At 41.0% G+C, this 22,979-nt stretch overlaps 2 protein-coding genes and 1 long non-coding RNA gene across 5 annotated transcripts in view; 1 reads left to right on the forward strand and 2 right to left on the reverse strand.

The window, feature by feature from the left end:
• Window positions 1-21,034, reverse strand: part of LOC146707021 (uncharacterized) — a 49,506-nt gene extending 28,472 nt beyond the window's left edge. The window contains exon 1 of the mRNA XM_085458342.1: window positions 20,744-21,034. Within this exon, the coding sequence (XP_085314468.1) occupies window positions 20,744-20,759 (16 nt within the window). The 5' untranslated portion in view covers window positions 20,760-21,034. The remainder of the gene's footprint in view (window positions 1-20,743) is intronic.
• LOC146707023 (uncharacterized) overlaps window positions 1-22,979 on the forward strand; it is a 53,109-nt gene that overhangs the window by 2,291 nt on the left and 27,839 nt on the right. Inside the window, exon 1 of one of the 3 annotated variants that reach the window (XM_085458341.1) lies at window positions 20,188-20,299. The exons of the other annotated variants lie outside the window; for them this stretch is intronic. The gene's annotated coding sequence lies outside the window, so the exon portion shown is untranslated. Of the gene's footprint in view, window positions 1-20,187; window positions 20,300-22,979 lie in introns of those variants that run through there. 3 annotated transcript variants of the gene reach the window in all.
• On the reverse strand, window positions 7,578-11,887 carry LOC146707024 (uncharacterized). Its single transcript, XR_014920732.1, has 3 exons — window positions 11,760-11,887; window positions 10,501-10,635; window positions 7,578-9,217 (listed from the first exon to the last, which is right to left on the reverse strand). It is a non-coding gene; the product is annotated as an uncharacterized LOC146707024 (long non-coding RNA).

The following is a 22,979-nucleotide window of genomic DNA, read 5'->3' on the forward strand; positions in this document are numbered from 1 at the left end:
ATCCAAGAGATAAAAAGTACACGTCTCTAATGTTTTTCTGTTAGCTGTCATCCAACGACTTCTGTAATTATATTTCAGACATGTGTGAAACACGATGTGCGATCCAACCCCTTCACTGGCTCGCAGTGATGACACGGTCTAGTGTTACATATCTTTTACTTCATCGCTGCCATCATTTCTATTTTTGGGTCGGGCATGTGCATTTGTACTGGGATACACTGGCTACAATATGGTGAATGCAGCCTTTCTACACTCTTTTTTCCAGAGACACTTTATGTGATAGTTTGTGCATGTAACATGTAACTTCCCTGTCTTTTGCAACACTGCTGAACACTTTTATTATCAGAGTAATGCCCATATGGTAGCTACGGCAGCTTCTGCTCAGGTCAAGCCTCAGTGCAGCCCAGTCCAGTTTAGATACCCTGAAGAGCCTTAATGACAAGTTTTTAACTGCTTGTGAAATTGTTAAGACTAGGGACAATAAATAAATAATAATACATAAAGTAATATATTTATAATAGCACACATATTCTGATATATAGGTTGATATGTTCTACTTGCAAAACATACAGAATCTGGCAATTTATGTGCAGTGATGGGAATAACGGCGTTACAAGTAACGGCGTTACTAACAGCGTTACGTTTTTCAGTAACGAGTAATCGAATTACTATTCCTATCGTTACAACGCCGTTTCCGTTACTAACAAGAAACTGCGGCGCGGTCGCGTTACTATTTTACAGCAAACAGACGGTTGAAGCTGTCTGTAGTTTACAGCATCTTATATCAGCTGCACAGAAGTAGCTGTAAGTAATCTGGGCGCTGCAGCTTTAAGCAGCTGCGCTCCCGCGGACAGCGATCACTTTCTGCCCGACGATCACTTTTTGGCACAACACCTGGAGCTCAGGGGGCAAAACAATGGCATGAGTGCTGCTGTTTGACTGAGGAAGAATAAAGTAGTCGTGGTAAGCCGATCACATGACCACTTCAAGATGACAAAGCAACAAGGTGCCAGTTTTTAAATTGTGCTGATAGGCCACGTAAAACCAGAGTCATGATAAACAATATATACGTGTGTTTACTGTCTGAGGACAGCGCAGCGAGACCTCTCTGCTAATGAGCAAAAAAGAAAAATCAAACCAAAATCAGCCCGTTCATGTTGGTGCAAAAATGCACCATGTTGATATGGCAACATGACATTTGGTTGTTTAGGAAGATTTAGGAGTGACGGCGAGAGAGAGAGCGAGTTTTGAGATGTGAGAGATGTTTGGAGTGTGTAGTTAATGTGTTGTCTTGTGTAGTTAGTGTGTAGTGTTGTGGATAGTGTTGTGTTGTGTGTCAGAACAATGAGGCGACTGCTGTCTCCAGGTAGAAACAGCAGTGACACACCTGCTGCTGTCAGACCTGCAGGTATCAGGCTGTGATGTTTCCTTTATAGTGGACAGAAATTATGTTTTTGAAGTGACACAAATAATTTGTGTGGCATCTTATTGAATTTTGTCTGATTTTAGATCAGTTGTGTTAACACAGTAGTCAAAATGAAAACATAACTGTAAATTCAGACACGTGAGGTTGTGCTGAAAAGAATGACACCAAACAAGGCAAAGTAACTAGTGAAGGTGAAATGTAGAGGAAACATCAGAAGTAGTTAAAATCTCTCACATCTCAAAACTCTCTCTCTCTCTCGCCGTCACTCCTAAATCTTCCTAAACAACCAAATGTTATACCCTGGACCCCAGAGGGTTAAACACTTTTTTAAAGTAACACAATAGTAAACGCGTATGGCTGCATTCATGGGTGTAGATGTCCAAAAAGCCTATGGCCCATAATAATAATAATAATAATAATGGATTGGATTTATATAGCACTTTACAATACCACTATTCATTCACTCTCACATTCACACACTGGTGGAAGCAGCTACAGTTGTAGCCACAGCTGCCCTGGGGCAGACTGACAGAAGCGAGGCTGCCATATCGCGCCATCGGCCCCTCTGGCCAACACCAGTAGGCAAGTAGGGTAAAGTGTCTTGCCCAGGGACACAACGACCAGGACAGAGAGCCCAGGGATCGAACCGGCGACCTTCCGGTTACAGATGCGATTCCCAACCCCCTGAACCACGGTCGCCCCCGATAACAATAATAAATCTGACTCGTCCTATATATTACACAAACACAGTGGACGTTGTTCAAAGTGCCATCACTTTCACTGAAGCCAATGTTGTTACTTCTCGCAGGTCTTAAGACAGTAATGCTGCTGTCAACACCACCTGAGACATGCATCGTGTGAGATCAGACACGTGTGTGTAGCACTTTTATTTAACTTTAAAAACAAATGTTCTTGGCACTATCAAATAATCAGGCATCGGTAAAGTTTCCTGCTGCTTGTTGCGTCTTATATAAAAGTCAAAGGCTACAGCAGACGCAGTTTGGCATTTAGAGTCCACAAGAGAGGAGCGGGCACCTTGTGATCCCCCTGCTGCTGCAATCACAGACAGCTTTACGACGAGCAGCCGCTTTGGTCCGTCCTGTCCAGACAGCTCTCGGACGCCGGTCACAAGACAGACAATATGGGAGCCATTTCCCTGGACACACAGACAGGGAGGGAGGGAGCACTTGAGCACATCCTTTCACGGTTTCTTGGACGGTCACGTACATGGAGACAATCACATCCAGTCTCAGCCTTTTTTGAATTACAGTTATTTTAGTGATGGCGTTTGAAGCTTCGCCATCTCTGACTAACTGCTTAATCTAATTTTTACAGACAGACAGACTCACACCACCCATATCAAAAATGATTTGTCCGTGATCATCAACCGTATCTAAACAGTGGACATGCACAGCTTCCAGTTCTGAAATGTGAAGCCAGCGCAAAAGCATCATAAACCTGCTGTCACAGTCTGGCAGAGGCAGACTGAATGGGGTGACAAAGAGGACTCTAAACGCACACACCAAGGAACGTGGAACAAAACTTGAATGTTAACAAAAAGCGAGCCGTTTAATAAGGCTGAAAAAATAAAAAATAAAAACATTGCAAACCAAAAGGCACACGGACACCGGGGGGAAACTAACTCGAACTAAACTTGGAAAACTGAATGCTGATCAAAAATTACAAAGAGCAAAACCATAAACATGGAAAATCCTGGAAACATGGAAACATGACGAAGAAAAGCTGACGACCTGACAATGAATGAACAGACTAAATTCACACAAGGGTGGTTAGGGGAAATGGAAACAAATGGGGAAACAGCTGACACTAATCTGACATAACGAGACAAAGGAAGCAAAGCTGACTACACTGACATAGGACAAAGACTTTCAAAATAAATCAGGAGACATGACAACACAACTTCACGACATGGACAAGAAGATAAGAAACATGACAGACTAACACAGAAGATCTAAGAGAAACATAACTAATACCAAACTAGAAGCAGCCAAAAGACAATCCACACCTGCATTCTGTCTAAAGACCATCAGAAAGTGACTGCTGTCATTGCTTTGGGCCCATTGTTACATAACTTGTGCCATTTAAGCATGCTTTGAAGTCATGTCTAATCAATTTAACAATCAGTGGAACCATAACAGCTGAATGGGCTTATCAAAATGATCCATTCCTGTGAGTCTCTACAGTGAAACGGCACCTGAGGCCCACACAGGTCTGGATAGATGGTCGAGTTGAATTATCCCTAATCCTCACCGTGACTACATAAGTCATAAAAGTTAAAGACACACAGACAGACACTATTTGACCTTCAGACATCAAGGAAACTGACAACCATTTAAAGTAGAGAGTCATGGTTCTGCTGTCCAGCTCATGTGGTCCACAACTTTGTTCTTGTTTAGACAGACTCTTAAAATAGTTGTACTAGACTCACAGCTGTCACTGTAAAGTCAATACAGAGTGGAACATACCAGCCAAAGTCAAACTTGCAGTAAATTCATGAATTCAGTTCAATTCAATTCAATTTTATCTATATAGCACCAAATCACAACAAAAAAGGGAGGGGCGGGGCCAACTGGTTGGGGATGATGGGAGGAAAACAGAAAGACATGCTGGGGAAGGGAGCTAGAGGTTAATAATAACTATTAATTAAATGCAGATGGGTGTATAAACACATAGAAAAAGGTGATAGAAAAAATAACACCCAGTGCATCATGGGAATCCCCGGCAGCCTACACCTACTGCAGCATAACTAAGGGAGGATTCAGCGTCACCTGGTCCAGCCCTAACTATATGCTTTAGCAAAAAGGAAAGTTTGAAGCCTAATCTTGAAAGTAGAGATAGTGTCTGTCTCCTGAATCCAAACTGGAAGCTGGTTCCACAGAAGAGGGGCCTGAAAACTGAAGGCTCTGCCTCCCATTCTACTTTTAAATACTCTAGGAACAACAAGTAGGCCTGCAGAGCGAGAGCGAAGTGCTCTAATAGGGTGATATGGTACTACAAGGTCATTAAGATAAAACAGGCCCCACTGCAGCGCAGTACCTGTAATACCTACAGCATGTTCTAATCGCTCTAATAGGATATTATGGTCGACAGTATCGAACGCTGCACTGAGGTCTAGCAGGACAAGCACAGAGATGAGTCCACTGTCAGAGGCCATAAGAAGATCATTTGTAACCTTCACTAAAGCTGTTTCTGTGCTGTGATGAGCTCTGAAACCTGACTGAAACTCTTCAAATAAACCTCTGCAGATGATCTGTTAGCTGTTTGACAACTACTCTTTCAAGGATGTTTGATATAAAGGAAGGTTGGAGATTGGCCTATAATTAGCTAAGACTGCTGGGTCTAGAGATGCTTTTTGAGTAAAGGTTTAACTACAGCCAGCTTGTCTTATTAAAGACTCACTCATTTAAAAAATTTAGTGACCACTGTTTGTTGTGGTGTATAGACTTTCTAATTAGGCTCTTTTAAACACACACACTTTTTATAAATACTTTATATGAACAAATGAGAGCAAACACAACACCAATGATTCAGTTAAATTCAGATAAACCCACCGTTAACTGCAGTCCAAAAAGGGAAACCCTAACCCTTCACTATAATGTAAAAAACTATAATATAAAATTACAAAGACTTTGAAGATCACTTTAAAAAAGATTCCAAGAATCTGGAGGAATCTCAAGGCTGAAAATCAACAGTGGGCCTCCGTGATCTTCAGGCTCTGCATTTAGAAACAAGCATGATTCTGTCGTGGGAACCACTGCATGGGCTCAGGAACAGCTCCACAAATCATTGCCTGTGAATACAGTACTGTGCCTTCCTGCAGGTTAAGATAAGATAAGATAGAACTTTATTAATCCCTCGGGTGGGTTCCTCTGGGAAATTCGACTTCCAAAAAGCACAGCAACGACCGAAGTTACAGTTACAGAACTGTTATATATATATATACACACACACACACACACACACACACACACACACACACACACATATATAAATACAGAGACAAATATAAATAAAATATACAAAGGGGATAAATAGAATAAATAGGAATAAAAAATAAAAATACAAGTGAATTGCACATTTCAAGTATTGAGTCTATTGCACTGTTGACTATTTACAAAAAGTATTGCACAAGGTATTGTACAGTGAGGTGCAGAGGCACTACAGCTTAGTTGTTCCCCCCTCCTTTGTCCTCCTGTCTCCCCTCCCTCTCCCCTCCAGAGAGGAGTTAAACAGTTTGATGGCGTGTGGGACAAAGGAGTTTTTAAGTCTGTTAGTTCTTGTCTTTGGGAAAAGCAACCTGTCACTGAACAGACTCTTCTGGTTGTTAATGGCCGTGTGCAGAGGATGCCCAGCATTGTTCATAATGTCCATCAGTTTCTTTAATGTCCTTTTCTCTGCCACTGTCACCAGAGTGTCCAGCTTCATGCCGACCACAGAGCTAGTCCTCCTGATCAGTTTCTCCAGCCTGGATGAGTCCTTCTTTGCTGTGCTGCTCCCCCAGCACACCACAGCATAGAAAAGTACTCCAGCAACCACCGACTGGTAAAACATCCTCAGGAGCTTCCTGCAGATGTTAAAAGACCTCAGCCTCCTGAGGAAGTACAGTCGGCGTTGGGCTTTTTTATACAGGTGCTCTGTGTTGCATGACCAGTCCAGTTTATTGTCCACCCACAGCCCGAGGTACTTGTACTTGTTGACCACCTCCACCTCCTCCCCCTCTATCTGAACCGGCAGTGGACCTTCTCTGGACCTCCCGAAGTCCACAACCAGTTCCTTAGTCTTTGAGGTGTTGAGTTGCAGGTGGTTTGTGTGACTCCATGCGACAAAGTTCCTTACCAGACTTCTGTACTCCTCTTCCTGATCATCCCAGATACACCCCATGATGGCCGTGTCATCTGCAAACTTCTGAATATGGCATAATTCAGAGTTGTAGCAGAAGTCAGAGGTGTACAGGGTGAAGAGAAGAGGGGACAGCACAGTTCCCTGTGGGGCTCCTGTGCTGCTGACCACTGTGTCAGACGTGATGTCCTTCAGCCTGACGTACTGTGGTCTGTCGGTGAGGTAGTCGGAGATCCAAGCCACCAGGCAGGGGTCCACCTCCATCCTGTTCAGTTTTTCCTGAAGCATACAGGGCCGGATGGTATTAAAGGCACTGGAAAAGTCAAGAAACAGTATCCTGACCGTGCCTTTTCCCCCATCCAGGTGTGAGTGGGCTCTGTGTAGGAGGTACAGGATGGCATCCTCCACTCCGACACCCGCCTTGTATGCAAACTGTAGTGGGTCCTGGGCATGTTGTACCTGTGGTCGGAGGAAGTTGAGGAAGAGCCCTCAAAGCTAAAGGTTAAAGCTGCAGTGTGAAAAGAAGAAGCCACATGTGAACATTGCCGTCTGCGTCTCTGCACCAAAGCCCATTTAAAATGGACTGAATGTTCTGTGGACATGGAAGCTGCAGAGTATCGTCAGAACCAACTGACTGCAGCTAGAATCAGTCACTATGTCAGACCACAACTGAGCCATGTTGCTTTCCCAAAGTTAAGCAGCTACTGCTGTGAGATAGTGGATGTGTGTAAATACTGTGACTAGAGGAAAAGCTGGGAATATCCTGAATATTGCAGAGACAGAGTGACAACCCTTCTTGCTCACATTCACTGCTACAATCAGCTTAGATAAACACGCTTACATGCATGTTGTGACTGTGGGGAAAAGACTCTGTGGTACCACCAACTCAGAGAAACTGCACCACGCTTCCAGCCTGTTCTGCTCCATTCAGGTGACCTAAACAGTGGTTGTTATTCCTGACAGCATATTAATCTACTCTCTACGCAAACACTCGATATGGATGCGCTAATTAAGTCATCTGGATGACTCAAGGCAGGAATCGTATCTGGGTGTAGATACAGGTATCGAGTTGAGTGGGAACATGAGGTCTAACTCCACAGCATGTGGCTCATCCTGAACAAGACTCCATGTGTCCAAGTATTCTCAGTGGTAGTGTTATTTAAGTCAGCAACTCAAATTCATCAAACTAATGGGAGTTATGTTGAAAGCTATACACTGTAAAAAAATATTCCGTAGAAAAACAGAAAATGTCCTGGTAATTTTCTGCCAGTACATTTTCTGTTTTTTTACGGAGGTTTGACGGACCTTTCTGTAAATGATAAAACGGAAAATTCTGTAGATTTACAGTATACTCTCTGTACTATTTACGGACATTTCCTTCAGCTATAAAACAGAAAATTCCGTTTATTCACAGTATATTTTCTGTATCATTAACTGATATTTTCCGTTAATAGAAAAATTGAAATTTCTGTTTATATTACTATTTCCAAGCACTTCTTTTCACTGTAACTCATTAAATATAGTTCTTTATATCCTTAAACGTACATTTCTATGCAATTACAACCTAGTACACCATGTACTCAAAAATTCATAAATTAAAACTTAAATTAATTTGTGCTTCGTACACAACAACATTGGTACAATTAATGTTAAATATTCTTTTATTCTCCTTAACTCAAACACTATACTTAAATATAATGACAGCATCCATCTTGTCATAAAACTACTAAACAGCTGATACATGAACAAAATAACTCACAAGCTTTCAAATTTGAGCATTTTTATTACCTTGAAATCAGGTTGCCCTCATGTAAATGTGTTTATTTACATTCATTCAAGTGGCTACCAAGTGTTTTCTTCAAACAGGACACCTGACAAACAAAAAATGTCATATTTAACGACATGTTCACATTTAATAATATCCAGAGTACCTTTTAGTTAGAATCACTGCCTTGTGGTAGTTTTGCCTCAGCCAAATGGTTAAGGTGTGGTTTACATCCATCTCTGTCCACTTATGATACAGTATACACATGTAGTCAGTTATAGCCAAACACCTTTGATTACTGAATTACATTCACTTCATTAATGAAGTGAATGTAATTCACATTTGTGTGAACATTTGTCTGAGATTAACTCTTTGGGCTCTTTACCTTACAATATAACATACTTGAGTCAAAATTTGTTGACTGTTTAAGTGGTGCCACATGAATACAACTGAACAGATCTAAAGAAGATGTTCCTGAACTTTGGGTTTATTCGAACAGGACTGATGGATAACCACAGGACTTTTCCCCATATGATAACTACAACACATAATAAATTAAGACAGATTACTGTCCCAAACTTAAAGATAAAAGTGTATTTACGGGACTTGTTTTGTCAGTGAGGAGCAAAGTATAATTAGAAGTGCTTGTTCTGATGAAAAGTTAAACTGTAAACAGCAGCATAGTGAATAAGGATCTGTGTCCACGAATCCTCAGCAGTGACAACACTTAAACATCATAGTTCAAAATCCTTAATGCACACCTTTTTCTCCACGGTGTTCAAATTCTCTAAGCTGGTTAAGTAGAGGAAAAAGTCTGACATATTTCATGACCATTAAATGTTAGACAAGGCTCTGAAAACGAGGTTACAGTTACAAACAAAAACCTCTGCTTGTGCGCACAGACCCTAAATCACAACAAATAAGACAATAGTAAGACAAATTACTACAAAGTCTTGTTACCGCTCTTCATATAACAGTGTGACAAAGTCCTGAATGCAGCCTGCATGTTAGTACATCAAGGTCCATCTGAGCTTTAAGTAAAATACACTCAGCTTTTCCTTGGATTTTAAGAGTTGCTCAGTTCATACAGGAACTGCAGCAGTCGGAGTTAACGTGTCGCTGTGTTGCTCCTCCGTGTCAGCCATTGAGACTAGTCGCAATTTATTCTGAGAAAAAAAAGAGAAACAACAAGTCATTTTTAAAAAGTTTGTATTTTTATAATTTTTTTTAACCTAGAGCATAAACAACATAAACAAAAAAAGGATTAGGGCTGTGCGATATGACGATATATATCAGATTACGATATAAAAATGTCTATCGTTTCATATTATACACTATTCTTTGTTTTGTGGTGTTGCAAAATAAACTGTTTACGGCAATATTTTTTTCATGGTTTTGATGGTCACTGTAGTTGCTATATTATTTCTTAAAGTTCTCTCCTTCTCTTATACTTAAAATAACCACACTATGGACGGACAAGTGACTGTTTTTACGCGTACTTTCGTTACCAACAATGAGGATAAAACCATCGTGTGGCTCCGCCGTCCGCTTGTTTATTTTCCACATAAACCTTTCACAATAAAGCTCAAGTTTCTGTTGAGACTTTTCAAACTAAACTGAAATGATATACATTATTCTCAAACATAAAATTTCAGAATATGCATCAAACAAATGACCTCAAATAAAAACATCAAGTAACTATAAATGGCGCTTACAGTCACCACGCAGATGAAGGCACAGAGAATACCAGCATGGCCAGCAAGGATGAGGCAGAACTAGAAGGACCAGTCAAAAGAAATCGAGGACCTTATTGTTAAATGAGGGGCTACCTCTGTAGCATGGACATGGTTTGGTTATGAAAAGTCTGACACGCCCCAGAAAACTGTACTATGCAAATTATGCCACAAACTGGTCCCCACCACCACTCGAACACGACAAACCTCTTTAACCACCTACACAAGAATCACATGAAAGAGTTTCGAGAGAGTTTACGAATGAAAAGCAAAAAAGAGTCGTCAGGTGCTCAAAATAATCCTTAGACTCAAACGTTAGAACAGGCTTTTCCTTGCAGCACGCCATCTAATAAATACTCAGAAAGAAAATGGCGGCCATTTAAACTCATGTCTAAAAATGTATAGTTTCATGCATCGGTCAAAACACTCGACTCCAGGTACACGACGCCCAACTGAAAACATTTCACATAAGTCGAGTTGCCCGAGAATCACAGAATTTACAGAAAATGCACTATTTTGTGATATATATCGTTATCAGGAGAGATACGTCTTATATTGGGATATGAGATTTTGGTCATATCACGCAGCCCTACAAAGGATTATAATTCACGTAGAGTTGCATACACATAACACCATTCTGTTGCAACAAAAGCAGTTTATAATTAAAGTAACATACATACCTTGAAAAACTAAATCAACCACAACATTAAACTCACCTTGTGTTTGTAGAGAAGGTGATCAGGGTTTTTCTTCATTTCCTGAGACCAGCTGCTCTGGATCATCACCAGCTTGTATCTTCATCTTTTTTTTCACTCGGGGAAGTCTTTCCTTTTCTTGGCCATTGCTCTGCACTGGAAAACCAAAGTGTGTGATCAAAGGTGAAATAAGGGATATTTTTCCACTGCAGGACTTAAAGTGCTTCAAGTAGTGATAGCTGTTGATCCATTTCTCAAATAATCTGTAAGGATCTGGATTTTTAAGAAAGATACAAATATCTCTGCTTATATTTGGCTAAAAGCTTGATATAGACAAGGCATAGAGCCCCTGCACACCAGCACTGCGCTTACATTATAGTTCAATCAAGAAATAGTTATTATTGATTTATTATTGAATTTTTTTTAGTAATAATTTTTAGTATTTAATCACATTAGCACAGTGGGGTGACAAAAATATTCCACATACAAGAAATGCTGCTCAGCATTTCATAAATTACATTTTCAACAAATGTTGGAGTAAAAACACAGTTACAGGGAAAATGTGTCTGTCTGTAAATATTAACTAAACATTTCTATGTGCTACAAAATAGACATACTGTAATTGTAAATGTGCTGAGGTGAAACTATACTTTCAATAATTTTACCACTACAGTCTGTTAACCACCGAAATAATCTATGCTGGTCAGCTAGCTAAAAGTCTTTACTTTAGCAGCCCAAATCAGAGGCTAACATTAGCATTTGCTAGCGTCAGCCAGGAAGGTCTGAGGCTTAAACTAGGGTTAGTGTAACTTTGCCTGAAACCCTTTAAAGTGTACAGTAGAGCCAACTGTAAAACACAGGTATTGATACAGTACTTATTAGAGTCCTAGAATAATTTCTAGAACCATGAAGTTCTCACTTTCCCAGTTATCCACATCGCTGATTTTCGCTAATTAGCTAGTTAGCAGTCACAGCTGTGTAATACCCAGAGAGACACAGACAGCTAACTATAATATTTATGAAAACTGGTTCAGCCACTGAAGGGCAAAACTGGTGGTATCACAGTAAAAATTATTTTAACATTAATTAAAATAAAGCTTAAGTCATGTTAAACCTAAATAACAATTATTTTAAAAAATGAGTCAGCAAAATATTCCTGACTTGTCTGGAGACAGCCGAAACCAGTTAACAAATAAATTAACAATTCTTTCTAAATAAAAACGCGGAGTCTTTTGAAAAACATTATTTTAATAAAACGAAACATGAGTTTTAATACTTACCACAGAAATTTGAAGGCAGTTTCTCCAACTTCAGAATCCAAAATCCAGATGAAGCCTGAAAGAAGCCTAATGGCTGCTCTTGCGCTTACTTTTCCCTCCTTTTCAGGTTCTTTTTCCCACAATGCACTGCAGTAGTTGAGAAATACAGAAAAATACCTGTAAATGACTAATACGGAAAATTCCTTCACGTTTATACAGTAGATTGTACTGTATTTTTACGGATTTTTTTTACAGTGTAGTAAAATAGACAGAGCCCTGACGAGCTCGATTCAACCTCAAAACAAAGTGTGAGAGACATGACAGACAGAAACCTCAGTCACAGCAGACAAGAAGCCATAACGCATCGCCACAAGGCTAAAACACACACACACTCAGTGAACAGTTGCTGATAAAGTTCAACCCCTGACATTCAGTTTAAAATGAGCCAGCAGTGCAAACTCATTGCAGAAACAGATGACCACATTGCAGCCATTAGACTTGAGTCTCTCACATAACACATACGTTGCATAGTTGAACTTGAGAGAGTTGTTTTGCTTTATTTTTAATGTCTGACTGCTCGACAAAGACTGCAGTCTATATACTCTATAGTGGTAAGATTCTAAATCAGCAAGAAGGCCTATTAATCATAGTGGCACTAACCAACAAGTCATCTATGAAATGTAGCTAGAGGGGAGTTTGCTACTCTGACATTTGAGTCAAATATTATCCAGAGGTGTGCTGGACACTCTAGTTTACAACTTCAAACTGCGCCTCAGAATTTGAAGTAAGAAAGAAATAGAACTTCTTAACACTAGGTGTCACGGTTCTGGGTCCGTTGGACCCAGTATTTTGAGTTCATTATGTTTTGGTACTTTTGCGTCATGGATTTTCCTTTATGTTTCTCTGGTACTTGGTGTTTCAGTTATCTTGGTGTTTTTCTATATTATGATTTATGATCTGATACTGTTGTGATTATGATTATCATTTAGTAGCCTTTGGTCAGTGTCAAGTCTGTCTCTGTCTAGTCTGTGTCTTAGTAAAGTGTGTTTTGTTTCCTGTTTTACTTTGAAGGTTCTTGTTCCTGTCTGATGTTAGTATGTGCAGCTTTGTTCCCCCTGTCTCGTTAGCCCTGATCTCTCCCAGCTGTGTCTCCCTCCTGTTGCCGATTTCCCCGTTACTACCCTGTGTATATACAGTGGGGCAAAAAAGTATTTAGTCAGCCACTGCTTGTGCAAGTTCCCCCACTTAAAATGATGACAGAGGTCAGTAATTTGCACCAGAGGTACACTTCAACTGTGAGAGACAGAATGTGAAAAAAAAATCCATGAATCCACATGGTAGGATTTGTAAAGAATTTATTCGTAAATTAGGGTGGAAAATAAGTATTTGGTCACCTCAAACAAGGAAAATCTCTGGCTCTCACAGACCTGTAACGTCTTCTGTAAGAAGCTTTTCTGTCCCCCACTCGTTACCTGTATGAATGGCACCTGTTTGAACTCATCATCTGTATAAAAGACACCTGTCCACAGCCTCAAACAGTCAGACTCCAAACTCCGCCATGGCCAAGACCAAAGAGCTTTCGAAGGACACCAGGAAAAGTATTGTAGACCTGCACCAGACTGGGAAGAGTGAATCTACAATAGGCAAGCAGCTTGGTGTGAAAAAATCAACTGTGGGAGCAATCATCAGAAAATGGAAGACATACAAGACCACTGATAATCTCCCTCGATCTGGGGCTCCACGCAAGATCTCATCCCGTGGGGTCAAAATGATCATGAGAACGGTGAGCAAAGATCCCAGAACCACACGGGGGGACCTGGTGAATGACCTGCAGAGAGCTGGGACCAAAGTAACAAAGGTCACCATCAGTAACACACTACAACGGCAGGGAATCAAATCCCGCAGTGCCAGACGTGTTCCGCTGCTGAAGCCAGTGCATGTCCAGGCCCGTCTGAAGTTTGCCAGAGAGCACATGGATGATACAGCAGAGGATTGGGAGAATGTCATGTGGTCAGATGAAACCAAAGTAGAACTTTTTGGTATAAACTCAACTCGTCGTGTTTGGAGGAAGAAGAATACTGAGTTGCATCCCAAGAACACCATACCTACTGTGAAGCATGGGGGTGGAAACATCATGCTATGGGGCTGTTTTTCTGCCAAGGGGACAGGACGACTGATCCGTGTTAAGGACAGAATGAATGGGGCCATGTATCGTGAGATTTTGAGCCAAAACCTCCTTCCATCAGTGAGAACTTTGAAGATGAAACGAGGCTGGGTCTTCCAACATGACAATGATCTAAAACACACCGCCCGGGCAACAAAGGAGTGGCTCCGTAAGAAGCATTTGAAAGTCCTGGAGTGGCCTAGCCAGTCTCCAGACCTCAACCCCATAGAAAATCTGTGGCGGGAGTTGAAAGTCCGTGTTGCTCGGCGACAGCCCCAAAACATCACTGCTCTCGAGAAGATCTGCATGGAGGAATGGGCCAAAATACCAGCTACTGTGTGTGCAAACCTGGTAAAGACCTATAGTAAACGTTTGACCTCTGTTATTGCCAACAAAGGCTATGTTACAAAGTATTGAGTTGTATTTTTGTTATTGACCAAATACTTATTTTCCACCCTGATTTACCAATAAATTCTTTACAAATCCTACCATGTGAATTCATGGATTTTTTTTCACATTCTGTCTCTCACAGTTGAAGTGTACCTCTGGTGCAAATTACTGACCTCTGTCATCATTTTAGGTGGGGGAACTTGCACAATCGGTGGCTGACTAAATACTTTTTTGCCCCACTGTAAGCCCTGTGTTTTCCCATGCTCAGTGTCGCGTCGTACCATCAGTTTATGCCTGTGTGTTCTTGGTCTCAGTGTTCCGTCCTCACTTTATGTTTGTTTTCCTGCCAGCAATAAAGCTGAGGTTTTTTGAGTTACATTCCATTTTCCGAGTCCTGCATTTGGATCCTCATCTCTGCCTGCCCGCACACAGAGCCTTGACACTAGGTCTTTGAGTTTGGACTTTTTCATTCTTTGTAATCTAGATTTTCATTTGCTCTTGATCTGTTATCATGCCTCCTGTTTCAGGTGCTCTCCGACCTGTTGCTTGTTTTCTCCCTCGCTGTTCGATCCCTCTCAAAAGTTCAATTAACCATTATCTACACGGTGGCCCTCCTCAACTGAGTAACGAGTTCCACCACAGGAAATGGGATAGTGTTTTCTTTTCTGAAGAAGTGTGTGTGTCGGTCCGCAGTCATCCAGGCCATGGTAGTCTAAGGAGCTTGGAAAGAAAGCGACTGGACTTTTTTAAGTTGCTTGAAGACGTTTCACCTCTAATCCGAGAGGCTTCTTCAGGTCTAAAACCGAATGCTGGAGATTCCCAGGTATTTAAACCCTAGTGGGAGTTCCATTAGTATCTACTCGGATCGACTAGGTTCATTGACCCGCTATTGATCATCAACCGCACCACATGAGCCAAGGTGTGAAAATCAGCAGAGGTTTCGTGTGACACCTCCTGTGAGAGCTTGCCTAACCCAGTCATGTGACCTAGTGAGGTCACCTGACCCAAGATGTGCGTGGGAGGCTGTGGCACCTGGGAAGTCATCTCAAAACTGCATCATAAGTTGCAGACAGTTGTCGCAAGCCACACCCTATATTCAAAGATGGTCGTTTACGGCGTACATAAAGGACCTCTCTCAAACCGTCATGTCTGTCCAAAATGTGAACTATGGTGTTAGGTTTATGTTGGCACAAACCTATTGCTGGAACAGCCGAGACAATTCTACTACAATGGCAAAAGCAAGACACAAGTCACCAGAGCTCTTCGTGTGATCTCGTGCACGAGGGAGATGACGGAGACTGGGACAACTCCCACTAGGGTTTAAATACCTGTAAATCTCTACCACTTGGTTTTAAAACTAAGGAAACCTCTCGGATTAGAGCTGAAACGTCTTTAAGAAACTTAAAGAATTTAAATCGCTTTATTTCCAAGCTCCTTAGACTTTTTTTGATGAAGCTTTGTTCATTAAAGTTCCACTAAAGCTTGGGGGCGACCGTGGCTCAGGGGGTTGGGAAGCACATCTGTAACCAGAAGGTGGCCGGTTCGATCCCGGGCTCGTTGTGTCCTTGGGCAAGACACTTTACCCTACTGGTGTTGGCCAGAGGGGCTGATGGCGCGATATGGCAGCCTCGCCTCTGTCAGTCTGCCCCAGGTATGGCTACAACCGTAGCTGCCTCCACCAGTGTGTGAATGTGAGAGTGAATGAATAGTGGGATTGTAAAGCACTTTGGGTGCCTTGAAAAGCGCTATATAAATCCAATCCATTATTATTATTAAAGTGCACACTTTGCCTCTCAGTAGCTGCAAATTGCATCTAGTCATTAAAGTACACTGTTTTTTTTTCTGCCTGTCCCATTTGGTTCTTTAGCCATCAGAATTGTTGTCTGAAGACCAACAAGGAGACCCAATGGATTTACTTGATATTTTGCCAAATGGATCATCGTGGCATTGCCGTATTGGTCCATTTGATCAACCTTTGTTTTTATTATTTATTTTATTTTATTTTCAGTTGTTACAGACGGGACAGATATGAGTGAGGGATAGGAAAGGGAGAGAGAAAGAGGAAGGAAAAGAAAAACAGAAGGGGAGAGGGACAGTGAGAAAGGGGAAACAAATCTCCTGGATCACCTGTTGAGAGAAAAAGAATAGAAAACAAGCAAAAAAAAACAGAGCAACATACTAAACACAACACCATCGCATTAATCTAGCTAAGTGTAAAGAGCAGTAAATACTAAATATTGAATGTTGTTGTGCAGCACGCAGGACAGACAGCGCACAATGTGCTTTGAAGTAGCAGCCAAGAAAGGTATAATTTAAGTCTATGAACAGTGAACACGCGTGTGCACACCTGTGTGGGTCAGCGCGCTTGTATTCAAAAGGTTTCCCCGTGTAATGGTCTGCTAGAGGGTCTAGAGAGCCATAGCCCCATCCCCCAGGGCACGAAGCAGGCATGGAGGAGATCCAGGACCCAGACATCCAGAGGCCCCAGAGTGCGAGAGCTCAAGGAGGACCACCGGAGGGGCATCCGTGCCACCCTCATGGGAAGGGCTGAGGATCCCCAGACGAGGGATCACCCAGTAGCCACCGAGCAGAGGCTAGAGGGGGCCTGCACCGGCGTGCTGTTAAAAAAAATCTTTGAAAAACGGTCATATTCCAGCAGGGCGCCAAAATACTACCGTAAACTAACAGAAAATAACTTCCTCATGAAAATGCGGTTATTTTCAGTAATGTAAATAGGGTTTGTTGCGCTAATTTTACATGGGATTCTGCCTTTTCCAAGTGCTTTTAGACATTAAATTAGGAACATTTTAACGTGATCAAACAATGAAATTACCTGTAAACAAGGTCACTGAATGTGGCAATATGAACCATAATACGTAAATGTACAGAAATATACAGTTAACGTAAATAATAATGGATTGCATGCCCTGGGACAGACCGACAGAGGCGAGGCCTCTTTATTGTGGTTTATTTATTTACAAAACTGTAAAATGCAGTAAAATACTTTCACATTAGGATTTTCCTACAGCGCAGCCATACCTGCAACCTTGTGGTTGTTAGTTCACATTCATTGGCCGATGCTTAGTGTCATGTTATTATGTGTCCCAACATCCAATGGCATGTCACATTGTTTTCATGGCCACACCCTCACCCCAGGTGCAGAGGCCTCTTTCTGTTCAGGAATGTTGGGAATACTTTGAGATTCATATTAATTGCAATTCCTACCTCTACATCCATCCATCCATTCGCTTCCGCTTATCCTTTTTCAGGGTCGCGGGGGGCGCTGGAGCCTATCCCCCCGCGACCCTGAAAAAGGTCCTCTACATTTATTTTTTAAAATATATAATTAGCACAGCGTGGCCGTGCAATGTTTTATGTTTTTATTCCTATTAATTATATTTTCACTTGTTACCTCTGAATTATTGAATCAGACCTGGATGACATGAACTTTTCAGCAAACTTACAATTCAAATGCTCCTTTAATTATTGATTATTCTCATTAATTTTCGATCATTTTATATATTTTTCCATAGTATTACATTTGAATTTAACAGATCATTCTCTCACATAACAGACAAATATTTGTGAGATTATGATACATTTCTGAATGTATCTTTACAATCTAAATATGCACATGTACAAAAAATATATTTAAAAAACAAGTAAATTGTGTTTTACTATATTTACAGTGATGCTATTTTACCTTTGACATGTAAAGTCACAGTCTACTTATGTAAATGTAATGATATTCTAGAAAGACAAAACTGTAAAATATACAGTAAGATGCTGTGACATTACTATTTTTTGGAACAGTGTAGCTACCAACATATTGTAATAAGTAGCCAGATAACAATGTAAATAGATGTAGTTTAATATTTTTCTACCATGTCAAGTTGAAATCCTCCCACAAAATTGTGGCAGCAGTATAAATGTATTAGGATCAGTTGTGAGGTAGAGATTATTATCTATAAGGATTAACTTGGTGAAGCAGATTTACTAAATTAAGGTTAACTTAGTAAATTGGATCGGCGTCTTTCAGTGTGTTTAATGATGTCTGAACATTTTCTAATAATTTTTAAAAAATACAACTGTTCTGGAGTCCCAAGGAGCAGCCTATGTAAATGAAACTTCAATTATTATTTTCTATTCGTGCTAAATTGAAATGTCACAGAGTATCCAGGGGGACAGGCCCACTCTGTCGGTCGTTTTTAAGAAGGAAAACGTAGATGCAGTTGCTGCATTCATCAAACTGATGCTGAACTTTGATGTGACGACTGAAAGCCTTTTTCCTTCAATGCTCAAACAGTGGTAACAGTGTAAATTCAAACACAGTAAATTATTGTACATTAACTGTGTTTCCCTGATCATGAGAAGTATACATTTACTACATTAGAAAGTTAAAAAAAAATCTTTTCAACATAAACTCCGCTGTGTAAAGTAAGAAATCCCGAGCTATATCACTGCATCTGTCACATTACGGGACGAGCATGACTTGTGTTGCTGTCAACATCTATGATTCAGACATTTAAAACTGTGCTGACCGTCTCGCTCCAACAGTTACCAGGACTGGTTCTTTCATTTACTGTTTTTGACTGTTGTGCTTAAGTTAAATAAAGGATGGTACTAAGTGCACATACTAATATCAGTTTGACAATATAATACTAATGATTATAGTTACAACAGTAAAAACACACATTAGTGAGTCCTGAGGAACAACAACAAATAATAAGAAGGGTGTAGCTACAGAAAGGTCATCTCGAAACCAGACAAGGAGTCTGAACCCAAACACGGAGGGTCTGCCGCCCTACTCTTAGAAACTATAGGAACCAAATGTGCACTGTGAGAGTGAAGTGCTTCACTGGGATATTATACTATGAGGACTTTCATATTTCACGAGCATCATGTGACAAGAACATTTAAAGTTAATAGACATACTACGTAGAAAGTGTACGGCCATATTCCTCACAGTAACCCTTTCTGTCATGAGTTAAGGCAAACTAATCAGACTTTAAAAAGAAGTGTAAATGAAGACACTGCTGAGCAGGTTATCTTCTGCAGTTACTTAACTGTCCCACACGAAAGAGATCATTGGGTTTACAACAGTCCAAACATAAATTGCAAAGCTGATTTGTACAGAGGTTCATGAAGTCATTAGTGCTGAGAATTAAATGAATACGAGGCTCGACACTACGCTGTACAGTGTTTACAGGACTGAAAAGTAACCTGGGATTGTTTCCCTCTATAAATGATGAAAATATAGCTGCTTGTTCAGGGCACGTAGAAGAAAATGATAACAGAATGTATGTCCTATCTGAGCTTAGTGCATTTCCACAGCCTCGTGCATTTTGCATGATAACGTATTTAGATTCACGTTCTCCAGTGGCAACAACCCAGGAACTGTCGTCTCACACTTTTCACATACCTAGACTGTGCTAGTTGTTATTTCCATCCAGCCATTCTGTAGGTTTCTGTTTTCTTGTGTAAGGCCAACAGGCAAGTACCTGTGACAGGTGCTCCGTCTTTGCCTCAATTAATTAAAAAACACGTAATTCAAACTGTAGTATGAAAGAGGCTGTCCGGTTTGTGTTTATGAAGAAGAAAAGTAAATGGAGTCCAGTTTATGACTGACAAATGTTTCTCACACCTCTTTCATCACACCAGCTGAAAGCAAAGAGTGCTTTAACAGATGTGTGTGTGGGGGGACTTTACTGTCCCTACTGGTCTGAATGCGGCATTGCAGTTTATCAGCAACAATATTTTTGAGAAACACACTCGGTTTTGTTGCTTTTGGTGAGATACAGATTTAACACAATGCACCCAAATTACTATTATGAATATTTTTTGAAATATGGTTAGAGGTAAGGGTCAGGTTGCTTTTATTTTGAAAAACTACGGCGGAAGCGTTTCCCGTTGCAGCCGATGGCGGAACACGGGCAAACACCAACTGGCTGAAGAGGATTCACGGTTTTCGACAAAAACAAAGACTAACGTCAACTCACAGTGAAAGGTATTTATTCAGATGCAGGGGCGTGTTCTGGAAATTGTATCGGTGGTTGTTCGTGTGACGGAACTGCTAGCATGCTTTCCAGTAGCAGACGTTAGCAGGTCTGCTAGCTAAAAACCAGTTAAAGCCAAAATGGCTGGTATGTAGCGAGACTCAGTGTTTTCCCGATTTTCGTTAGCACAAATATAGTATTCCGTTTACTCCAGCGCAGCCTGTTGTATTCCATTTAGGGACTCGATTGATTGTACGTCTGCACCGGTGTGTAAGCGGTAACGCTAAGGGTAAATAAGGTAGCTGTTCCCGGTTCAGAACACCAGCACCTCCCTGTGTAGGCCCTGCAGCGCGAGCGGATTTCTGCGCACCGTGCAGAAAATTCACGAAGTCTCTGTGGGGTTGTGAAAACCAGAAACATTAGACTACAAGACAGACATAAGAAAATATGCTCACCCTGTGCATTCTGCATGTGCGCAGTGCAAAGGCCACATTGTCGCACTTGAAGCTCTGACTGGACGTGTCCGGAGGATTGTGCGCTTTCAGTCCATCTGCACCTGAAATTGCGGATAGTTTCACTTTTAGATGGTCAGAAAAGAGTGCTGCGTGAAATGACGAGGCGTGGCTCCTGTCCGAAATATCAAGCTGAGATGTCGATTTCTCCCAAAATCTACATTTGTGGAATCAGCAGCAGCAGCTGTAAAAATCCTTATAACATATCTGCTGTGGGTCCCACAGGATCTTAGCTCGGTGGTGGTGTCTCCGTACTCGGCACAGGTGTTTCTGTATACTATGACAACCACTTGGTTATGGCTTTCCATGTATGTCCTGCATGCTAGCATCTTGCACCCTGCTGTTATAAAGGATGAACACCCTACAATAATGCAAAGAAAGTATAGAAATCCCAACAATCATCATAGTTTATTTATATAGCACTTAAAAAACACACAAGACCAAAGTGCTGAACAATAGAAGTATCAGAGATGCAATAAGAATAATAAATACGATAAAATAATAAACACAGTAAAAACACTAAAATATGTAAAAGCAGTACCCTGCCTCTCGCCCTATGACAGCTGGGATAGGCTCCAGCGCCCCCCGCGACCCTGAAAAGGATAAGCGGAAGCAAATGGATGGATGGATGTAAAAACAGTAGAATATAATAATCATATGACCCCCTGTGAGCAAGCGCTTTAGCAATAGTGGGAAGGAAAAAATGATTTTAACAGGAAGAAGCCTCCAGCAGAACCAGGCTCAGGATGAAATGTGTGGCTCGTTCTCTCCACGGACAGCACCCTGTAGCACAGAGGGTACCTTTTCATTATCTGGATTCATTTACACTGACAATGTTGATCACATGAATGAAGTGCTCCAGGCACATCTAACCAATCTGGGTGTTTCATAGATCACATGACTCTTCTTCCACAGAAGATTGGTCATATCTACTTCAGAGACAATATCAAAGGTTGATGAGAAGTCTGTAAAGACTTCAATTGAGTTTTATTCATATTGTGCCGAATCACAACTTGTAGTTATATGTGTAAAGTAAGACCATACAGTAACTGAGAGAAAACAGAGACAACCCCAACAGTCAGATATCCCCCTATGAGCAAGTGCGTTGGCAATAGTGGGAAGGAAAAACTCTTTATACAGGAACAAGCCTCTGGCAGAACCAGGCTCAGGCAGACTCTGCTGCAGCCGGTTGGCTCCCAGCAAAGTGAAAAGATTTGATGGTAGAGCAGGGCGATATGGCCAAAAATATTTATCACGATATATATTTGAAAATTTGTGATAACGATATAACCGACGATATAATTGATGCGAGACAAAATACAACTCCACAACATTACTAGCGCAAAAAGACAACCTTCCATTTATTTTCACTTAAACAAGAAGCTGGTTTTTATGTACATTAAAGCGTCATAAAAATGTAACAGTGCAAATGCAAATTCCTTGCTGAAAGTTTAACCAAAAGGCATTTCCAGTAGAAATGGGCTGACATATCCTGAGCATAACCATGTATAATATCCACTGAAGTTAAAAAGAGGTGCTTTGCAACATTAAACTGCAGTGTGCAGTACGCATTTTTCGGACCATAAGGTGCACGGGATTATAAGGCACATTAAGCGAAACAAAGCAGTCAGATAAATCAAACTTTATTAAACTCATTCTTCTTGCTTCCTCCACTTCTGTACCATTGATTCATTGATGTTGAATTCTCTGGCAGCTGAGCTATTCCCATGTTGTTGCAGTATATTAATGACTAACCTCGTATAGTGGATGGATTATCTCAGTTGTTCTCCTGACTGAAGTTTGGTCCGTTTACAGCATCCTGCCATGCGATTGCATTTGTCTCTAACCATGAAGAACCTTCACGTTAACTTTTATAAGTGGAAAAGTGTTAGTGTTCGTCCTCCAGCTTCACTGTTTATGTTATGCTAACATAGCTGTGTCGCTAACGATCACGTAGCACATCATTATATACCAGCTAGCCCAACTTCAGTAACCCTACAAACGTCACTGCTGTTTAGTTTCCTGTCTTCATTTATGTTGGAAATGATAGCAGAGCTGTACGTTTGATTTTTTTCAGAAATCTCTCAGTCAGAACGTGCTATATCATGCTTAGGTAACTAGCGAAACTAGCGAGCTAACTTCCGCTAGCTTCCTGCTAACTTCTAACTCCGTTAAATGT

This window comes from Copadichromis virginalis, linkage group LG6 (genome assembly GCF_057382275.1).
Source record: "Copadichromis virginalis isolate Kocher_CV1m ecotype Utaka linkage group LG6, C_Virginalis_male_GT1.1, whole genome shotgun sequence".
Taxonomy (NCBI): domain Eukaryota; kingdom Metazoa; phylum Chordata; class Actinopteri; order Cichliformes; family Cichlidae; genus Copadichromis; species Copadichromis virginalis.